At 35.3% G+C, this 10,076-nt stretch overlaps 1 protein-coding gene across 1 annotated transcript in view; it reads left to right on the top strand.

Moving 5' to 3' along the window:
• The window catches only part of Otogl (otogelin-like), a 148,014-nt gene that overhangs the window by 129,453 nt on the left and 8,485 nt on the right, over window positions 1-10,076 (top strand). Inside the window, exons 50-56 of the mRNA XM_013018769.1 lie at window positions 760-861; window positions 1,170-1,274; window positions 1,358-1,398; window positions 4,260-4,323; window positions 5,853-6,031; window positions 7,183-7,287; window positions 9,177-9,296. Coding sequence (XP_012874223.1) covers window positions 760-861; window positions 1,170-1,274; window positions 1,358-1,398; window positions 4,260-4,323; window positions 5,853-6,031; window positions 7,183-7,287; window positions 9,177-9,296 — 716 coding nt within the window. The remainder of the gene's footprint in view (window positions 1-759; window positions 862-1,169; window positions 1,275-1,357; window positions 1,399-4,259; window positions 4,324-5,852; window positions 6,032-7,182; window positions 7,288-9,176; window positions 9,297-10,076) is intronic.

A 10,076-nucleotide genomic window follows, 5' to 3' on the forward strand; every position in this document is an offset into this window, starting at 1 on the left:
AACATCTAGGAAAATCTTACCAGACAAGTAGAAAAGGTCAAAAGCTAAGTACATATAACTATATAAGATGATGCTAAGCAAAATGATTAGGGATTTTTGACTGCAAGTGCCAAAAGCTGATTGATTTTGTCTAGATGAAATAAAAGTAACTCTTAGAAGGAAGTACATTAACTCCAGATGGGAAGAAAAGATGCCATTTATTCTTGGTAGTGGCCCCTAATGGTTCATACAACTCCATCTATTTCTCATCTTAGGTTCCCTCTACATAGGATTCAGATTCCATGAAAAGATTAGTTTAATATGGGATGTTCTCACACAGTGGCCTAGTGAGGGTGACACACCTTTATTGTCAATCATTGCAGGATGCATGTGGCTGGGGGTGGTATATTTCTTAAGGACATTCAGAGAGAGAGAAAGTTATTAAAAGAACAAGTTATAGAAAGAACAAGTTCCTACTGAATTGCTAAACCATTTTGTAGTGATTAAGGGAAAGGATTTAAGACAGTTTCAACAAATAAGTCAATGATAATTTGATCTGAAATCTAAATACCTTGTATTTCTAGTAAGAAAGTACACTATCACTATACTTAGAAAGCACAAAGCCATAGTATTGTTTTATGACTAAATAACAAGCCGTGCTTTAATTATTTTATTCCCTATTTTTATTAAACATATTGTTTGATTTTGATTTGGTTTGAGTGTGGCAGTCTGAACACATAGCTTTCAGCTATGACTTGTGGCTTTGTATTTCCCCTTTAGTGTGTGAGTCGTGCATGGAACCTATTCCACTGTGTACTGATGGGGAATTTCTCACAGTGGATCTTAATACCACTCATTCCTGTTGTCCTCAGTACTACTGCGGTAAGCATATTTTAACAATTTAACAATCCTTTAAAATTTAGACATTCAGTTGCTCTGTGAATCTTAGTTGCAGTATTGTACTTATTTTCATGGCTCTTTGCTTGCCAAACTATCCTAGCTTAACTACTGCGGTTAGACCTGCTTGACAGTCATTTGGCCAGTCCTCATCAATTTATGGCTAATGAGAGATTAAATAAATAACACTTGGAAGGTGTGAGGCCATGCTGTGCATCAGTAATGTAGGAATCTAGGTGGTAAACTGGCCAATGCATGAAATTCATCTTTACCTATGTGATTTCTCTTTTCAGTTTGTGAGCCAGACCTTTGTCCTACACCATTACTTCACTGTGCAGAAGATATGAATCTAGTGAAGGAAAATGTATCTGGTCAGTGTTGTCCAATATGGCATTGTGGTAAGTATTTTCATATTTAAAAGTTTTATTATAATAAATTGATGTATTTTAATCAATGTAAGAATATTAATTTTGTCTTTTAGAATGTAACTGTGAAAACCTCATTATGCCAACCTGTGAAGTGGTAAGAACACGGATTTACTTGTCATACTGTCCAAATCAGTTTATCTTTCTCTATCTTTTTTATTCTTTGGAGTTAGTAGAATTATCCTCATTAATTTTACTGAGGATGAGTAAAATAATGTACTCTGGTATTACAGGCAAGTGAACCCTTAATGTTTTACTTGAGATAGAAAAGTGCAATACATCGGTGGTTTTAACAGGTGAATTAATTTGATCTTTCATGCACTAAAGGTCACCGTTCTTAAAATGATGCAAGATGTATTATTTTAACATTGAAAGGAATCTCAATGCTTTCTTAAAATATTCTAATAATGCACAGGAAGAGAGACTACAAACGTGACTACTTGTACCTCCTTCAGAATTATCTATTAAAATATATACTTTATAAACATTTCTAAGAACTAGGATAAGTGATGCTACTCAAGCAGATATCCCATGATGCTTTACATTTCTTTTATTTTTCTGATATGCCCCTAGGGCTTGAAAATGTACACATTACTATTTATCAGAGAAGACATGTTGTTTTCTTTTTCTCATAGAAAGGTTTTATTTTTTCCTTCTCATTGTGTATTCTCAGAGAGCACATCTAGGTCCTGGAACTATTCTGGAGAAAATTAAGGCACGGCTTGCGATAACAAAGCCTCTCTTAGTATGCCACAGCTTTGTTTTAAAAAGCATTAATTCCACCTTTGCTCTAAGGATAAGAGCCATCACTTCTGATTTACATAGAATACTTAAAGTTTACAATTATCTTTCATAAAAATTTTCTCATTTTATTTTGTGAATATACTAAACTATATACACATATACACAAGAGTAGAATTGCAATACCATATGCTTTAAGTCCATATAGTTTATTTACCATGTTTAACATTTTTAGAATATTATTGCATTGCACTGAATCTTGAAAAACTGAATGTTTTTTAGCTTATTGTATAAATAAGAAAGCTGAATTCCAAGAGAATTGAGATTGAAAGAGATTGTTAGGATTTGAAGGAAGTGGTGTGTGTGTGCGTGCGTGCATGCGTGCGTGCGTGTGTGTGTGTGTGTGTGTGTGTGTTCTTTTTCTTTTCCCTTACAAAATGTAGTCAACAAACAGTTTGACATAACAATGAAAGCCAATGTGAGGCTTTTGGCTTCTGTTTCTGTCCTAGCTTTGTCTCACTTTCCTCATCTATAACATAAATTAAAAGTTTTATCTAATAATAAGAAATGAATGAATTACACATTTAATACTTGGCACATAGGCTTGAAGTCTTATCCTGAAGAGCTCAGTGCAGATTGAATATGATAGGAAATGGAAAGGGTCTTGTGGATTATGATGTGAACTATGATGACATCCTGCAATGTAGAAGAATATGGGCAGTAAATGTTAGAGGATAGTATATCCAATCCCAGTCTTATCAGAGATTGGGAAAGCCATTTATGAGTGAAGACCTTGGATAGAGTGAAGTGTTTGTAAGAGGAGGATTAAACAGGGTGCTGGTGGCTCATACCTGTAATCCTAGCTACTCAGGAGGCTGAGGTCAGAGGACTTGGATAGAGTGAAGTGTTTGTAAGAGGAGGATTAAACAGGGTGCTGGTGGCTCATACCTGTAATCCTAGCTACTCAGGAGGCTGAGGTCAGAGGATTGTGCTTAAACCAATCCCAGGCAGGAAAGTCTGGGATACTCTTATCTCCAGTGAGCCACCAGAAAACCAGAGTGAAGCTGTGGCTCAAGTGGTAGAGTGCTAGCCTGAAGCAAAGGAGCTTAAGGACAGCACCTTGAGTCCAGCCCTGAGTTCAAGCTCCAGGACTGACCGAAAATAAAAAAGAGAGGAGGGATTAAAATCAGGAGGGCAGAGAATCTTTTGTATATGGCTCCTTTTCTTAAATTAAGGTTGTGAAGTTTCACCTATGTTACAGTACCTATCACTACCTCCTTCCTTTTCATTGTTGAATACTATTCCATTGTATGGGTACATGTAGGCACTTGTCGAAATAAGCTTTGTAAATGGACAAGTGACTTCAATCTCAATCCTCAGACCTTCATCCCTCAGGTAGCTTGGATTACAGATGTGATCCACCAGCACCAAGCTATAGCTTTTTTTGCATACATTGGTCTCTATATTTCTCTCAACAATCTTAAGTAGCAAGCAATGTTACCAAAAACATTTTATGAATGAGGGTGGCATCATGGAGATTAGTTAAGTAGTTGAGCCCGGAATGGAGAAATGTAGTCCCATTCTTTTGTTCTCCATCTGTGCAATTTACCATGTCCTAGACAGGTCTGCTCCTGCTGTTATGGCCCCAGGAGCCTTGCTAATATCAAGGCACAGGACCACTTCTAGGGAACAGATCAAGAACATTTACAGTAAACTAAGTTTCCGGGAGTGACAGCAGTTTTTTTTTAATTGTCAATTGTTCTCCCACTACTCCTCTCTCCCTATCCCTCTCTTACTCTCTCTTTTCCTTTTTTTTAATCTCTTCTTCCTCCTCCTCCATTCTCTCTCCCTTTTTTCCCTTCCCCTCTCTCATTTTGCTAGTAGCACAGACCGGCCGTGTACTCACAATCTTTCTGTCTTGGACTCCATAGTATTGGGATTATAGGCATGAAACACCTCAGCCAGCTTATCTCTAATTTCACAAATAAGGATATTAAAGTTTAAAGAAATTGGTTGACCTGTGGTCACATTTTTTATGGTGACATTTCCCCTGTCATGTGAATGAATAGTTAACCCAAGATTTTTCATAATATGTTTGTCAAACAGTAGCTATTTTTCTAGACGTTTGGTAGGGAACTTACTTGATATTATAATTTATCTCTTTAAATTGTCTTAAGCTATCTGATAAGTCATTCAAATATGATTTCTTTCTAATAGGGAGAATTTGCCACAATAGACCATACCTTTCAGAGTGACTGTGGATGTGTACAGTATCTCTGTGGTAACTATTTTTTTCAAACTTTTAAGTGGCGAATATTATTTATATCTGTTATCTACTATTAATAAATGTAAAATGATATTCTTTGACAGATTTGTTATACATATTAAGCCAAATACCAGTAGTTGTGTAAAATGATGAGAAATTTGATACTAGGACAGAAAAATGAATTTGTCTCCAGAGATTTTACAAATATTTTGTTAAATAAATTTGTCCTCAGAGATTTCACAGGTTTTTTTGGTTAAATCTATATAATTTTTAAAGTTAGTATCTAAAAGGAAGTGGTTGTTTGTGCCCATTTTTTTTATATTCTTGATGCTAACATTGCAAAATAGAAAGCTGATTTTCCTATGAAATAATGATTCTTCATGTTAAGTGTTAGTATGGCAGTAGAAAGTATAACTTTCCTTTAGTGGCTCAAACCTTTGTGTTTTTTTCACGAGCAAAGGTTGACATCCAGAATTACAGAGGTAAGAACTTCAGCCATGATGTTTATCACACCCCCAGTCTATCCCAATATTTTAATACTTTAATACCCAATATTTTAATACTTTAATACTTCTTTAGAGGAGAGTGGTACATTAAATCAGTTGTCCCTTCATAAAAGATGATTTATATCACTTTATTTTGCAACACTAAAACTGGAATCAATTCTTTCAAAATGATTGTGAAAAATCATGGCCAGGAGCCAGTGGCTCACGCTTGTAATTCTAGCTATTCAAGAGGCTGAGATCTGAGGATCACAGTTCAAAGCTAGCCTGGACAAAAAAGTCTGTGAGACTCTTATCTCCAATAAACCACTAGAAAACCAGAAGTGGTGCTGTGGCTCAAGCGATAGAGCTCTCGCCTTGAGCTCCAGGCCCAGAGTTCAAGCCCCATGACCGACCAAAAAACAAACATAAACTGTTATATCATAAAGAGGCCTACTAAAATTTCATTAGATGTTAGACTTTACCTCTGTCCACATCCCTCTTTCCCACCTTGCAATGATCATTTTATTTGTCCTGAAGAACAGGCAGCACATACTTTGCTCATCCTGAGATCTCATATTCCTTGAAGCTGTTATAAAATAAAGATTTCACAGGAAGTCGACAATATTTTTTGTACCACTACTGGGACTGAACTAAGAGACTGGGTGCTCTTCCTTAGCTTTTTCACCCAAGGTTGGCACTACCCTTTCAGCCATAGCTCCACTTCTGGCTCTTTGATGGTTAATTAAAGACAAGAGACTAATAATCTTTCCTACCGAGATCTCAGCTTCCCAAGTAGCTAGTATTACAGGTATGAGCCACTTGCACCTATGTAAAACAACTTATTTTTACAGATGTTTTTATTGTATGTTAAGAGACAAATTATTTTCATTGTTAAGAAAATCCTTGGGTTATTAGCAATATCTAAAGATAAAAGTCTTTCTTGATTTTGAAAAGTTGACACATCATAATGATAAAATGGTATTAAATTTACAAGTTTCACTGATTAATATAACACTCAAAACTTTATTTTCTTGATGAGTATTGTTTCCTGTTTTTCAGAAAAAGATGATGTGTGTGTATTTCAACAAGTAGCAGTACTGAACCCTGGGCAATCTATGATAAAGTATTTGGAAGGGGACTTTTGCTATACAATTGAGTGTCAGGAAGAAAAAGACAACCTGACAGGCTTTCTCACATTGAACATCACAATGGTGAACTGTTCAAAAGAATGTGATGTTGTAAGTATTCTTGTAACTTGTTCTGGTGAGGGTGAATAAATCTAGAGTTGGCAGCTATAGAATTTCAAGTAGTTCCATATCTTAGCTATGGTAAATAATGCTGGAACCAACCCAGATGCCCCTCAGTAGATGAACGGATCAAGAAAATGTGGTATATATACACAATGGAATTCTATGCCTCCATCAGAAAGAATGACATTGCTCCATGTTTTAGGAAATGAAAGACTTGGAAAAAATATGAAGTGAAGTAAGCCAGGCCCAAAGAAACATAGGTCCCATGGGTTCCCTTATTTGCAATAACTAGTATATGTCTGGGACAAACAGAAAAGGTCAGATAAGTTGATGTTAAGTGAAATGAACCCCAAGATAAGTATTCAAATGTTTTTGCTTTCATGCAATTGTTTCTAACATATTTATAAGATGATTTCTTTGTTGCTCTGTATGTCCCTCCCCCACGGTATAACCACTGCTTTTACTGTATTTGATGTTGGTATAATTTGTGGAGGGGAAGGGAAAAACAAATTGTTTAAATAGGGATACAGGTGGATCCATTGCAACAATGAGATGTACAAGTCGTTATGTAGAAAAACAAACTTTACAACTTTGGCCAGGGTGTGTGTGGTGGTGCGGGGGGGGGGGGAGGATAGAGACCGGAAGGGATAGGAAGGGGAAACAAAGGAGGAGGCAACAATGATTGATAAAAAAAATGCACTCATTATCTTGCCCATGTAATTGTAACCCCTCTATATGGTATTTTCACAATTAAAAAAAAAGTATTTCAAGTAGTGAATAAACCATGAGTTTAACTTATAAAGGTGAATAGTTCTTCAGCAGTCTGTTATTTTTAAGGCATTTATTTAATGTACATCTCCATTTTGCTGTCTGATATTATCTACTGCTTGGTACCTTGCTTGACTTAAGGCTGTTACACTTGTTTGATAAACTTGGCTGTTAGTGGATAATAAAGTTTAATGTTTATGTGACTTCTAATCTAGCTATCTAATGTCAATTCTTATTTGAAGCTCCTAGCAGTGAGAATGCTTTAGCTGTTCAGTCAGAGTATGTTTTTATACTGGGAAGCATCTTCAGAGCGAACTCATTAAAACTTCTATTGTCATATGCCTAATTCAATGCACTGTTGTTATATGCAGAACCAGATATACATTCCCTCCCCAAGTGATTATGATTGCTGTGGAGCCTGCAGAAATGTTTCTTGCAAATTTTACATGGAAAATGGGACATCAGTTATATATGAGGTATGAATTCTTTATTTCCTAAAACTATGTTCCTTGGAGGCTAACTCTTTTATACCTTAATCAAATATAATACACTTAAAAACACAAACAAATTTGCTCTATTTCTGGTGTAAAAACATGCTTATATTGCTTTTTATAATTAATCTAAGCTTGGGTCATCACAATTCTCTTCCCCCACATGTGGGAAATGTAGATTCCTAAACATTACAAGAAAAAAAATATTGGTACAGAATTTGTTATTTCAGATAAATTAGATATGATTATGCTTCCTGAATTTGAATATGTTTTTTTTCTTTTACACTTGGTCATGTTTTCTGTTGAGGCTCTTGGAAGACCTGAAGCAACTCATAAATTGAGATACCAACTAGAGAAAAGAAATCATCAGGGTTGTCAATTTTTTTTTACTGTTCCTCAAGGAAAGTCAGTCAGTCGGTCAGTCAGTCTGTCTGTCTGTCTGTCTGTCTTTCTGTCTGTCTGTCTGTCTGGTTCTGGTCCCAAGCTTGAGCTCAGGGCCGGGGTATTTTCCCTAAGTTATTTTACTTATATATACTTATATATACAGAGGGTTACAGTTACATAGATAAGATAGTAAGTCCATTTCTTGTCAAACATTGTTACCCCTCCCTCATTTTTCTAACTTTCTCTTCCCCCAAAAAGCCCACCTCAAGTTGTAAAGTTCATTTCCAACATATTGTAAGTATCACCGTTACATTGGTTTGTCCTTTGTCCTCTATCTCACCATTTTGTTGTTCCCCTTCCCTTCCCTAATTCAGGTAAATGTATTTACAACACACAGGGCTTTTTTCCTGAGGCTAGTGCTCTATCACTTGAGCCATAGCTCGCTCTACTTTTGACTCATTGCTGGTTAACAGAATGATAATTTTCTTGTCTGGGTTGGCTTTGAACTATGATCTTCAGATCTCAGCCTCCAGAGTAACTAGGATGATAGGTATGAGTCACGAGAGCCCATTTCCAAGGAACTTTTAAGATAGAATTTGATTTTAAAATGTAGGCTGTAAAATAAAAATGTAGATGAACAGTTCTGTTTAACACACTAATTATGCAATAGCTATTTAAGCTAACTTTATTTCTAACTGGATAGTCTAAAATTAAAAAGTTGTATATATAAACATTTTTAAAGGAACGAGTTTTAAAATTAATCATAAGTTAAACAATATTAGAACCACAAGACAATGAACACTATGATCCAAATTTTTTGCAAGTTTTAAGGTAAGGGAGTAGAAGGAAGAAAAGCAAATTTCCAGGAAGGAAGTATGTAATTTATTTGATTTGTTTCTTTATACTTACTGAGGAGCTATTAGAATAAGACCTTTGACATTTAGCCAAATTAGATCATTTCTTTTGAAGTTGAAACAGATTTCTGTTTGCTCTTCTTTATTGCTTAATTTCACATTTATGTTTCAGTTCCATTATAAAACCAAACCTATAAATACATGTATTACTAATATATGTATTTTCACTCATTTTAGATAAATTTGGGACCACTTTAAAGTGGAACATGAAGTGCTCAGAATGTTAATTCTGTTTAAATTAAGTAGAATAGGAAATATTCTAGGTAAAAAAAATACCATAGACTTTAAAATGAAAAGAAAGAGATGTAAGGATTACAGTTTGATGTCAGCCAGTTCAGGAAAGTCCATGAGACTCTTCTTTCCAATTAATCACCAAAAGGATGGAAGAGAGGTTGTGCTTCAAGTGCTAATCTTGAGCAAAATAAGCTTAAGGAAAATGTACAGGCCCTGAGTTCAAGCCCTAGTACTAGCACACGCATGCACATGCACACACACACATACATACACACATACACACACATACACAAATACATACACACATATACACAAGGAAGTCACATTATGTTTTATTTTCAGGTGGGGAGCAGGTGGAACTACAATTGCACCACGTATGAGTGTGTGAAAACAAATGAAGGAGCAATGATTCTGAACTACAGTATGGTCTGTCCCCCTTTCAATGAGACTGAATGCAAAATGGTTTGTACATCCCTATGCCAAAGAAAATCTTGTATCCATTATAATTTATAAGATACAGAGTAATTTGCTTCCCAATCATTTCTGTACTTACATTGTGGCTTTTAAAAATTATGATAAATGTCTTATATTCTTGCATAAATGAAAGCTGTTAGATTCCCTTAGTTTGATATTTTGAGTTCTATATCACTATCCAAGTTTGACTTTCTCTGTGTGCACTCTGACATTTCTAGGATTTTATATGTAAATCTTAAACTACTTTAAAATCAAACTATTTTATTATTGTTGAGAGATGGGACAGAGAATTGAATTCACAGGCTTGGGTGTCCTTAGCTTGCTTGCTCAAGTGGATGTCTACCACATGAGACCTCCTGTCTTGCTTTTAGCTGGTTATTTTGGAGATGGAGTATAGTAAGCTTTCCTGCCCAGACTGAACTTGAATCTTAATTCTCTAGGTCTCAGTCTCCAGAGTAGTTAGTATTACTGGTGTGAGCCACTGGCACCCAGATTAATATAGATTAATCAACTAATAAATTAACTTTGATTAATTTTTAAATAGGCAAACAGCCAGATTCATTATATTGTTCACATTTTGTTCAGCAACTTCAATAAAAAAGACAAATTCTGTAGTACAGACCTACATCCTGGACTTATGTTATTTACTATTTTTAAGTTTTTTTTATTTTTTTTGTAAAGATACTATACAGAGGGTTACAGTTACATGAGTGAGGTAATGAGTACACTTCCTCTTGAACATTGTTACCCCTCCATTGTTTTCCCCCT

The sequence above is a fragment of the Dipodomys ordii genome, unplaced genomic scaffold (assembly GCF_000151885.1).
Source record: "Dipodomys ordii isolate 6190 unplaced genomic scaffold, Dord_2.0 Scaffold3, whole genome shotgun sequence".
Taxonomy (NCBI): domain Eukaryota; kingdom Metazoa; phylum Chordata; class Mammalia; order Rodentia; family Heteromyidae; genus Dipodomys; species Dipodomys ordii.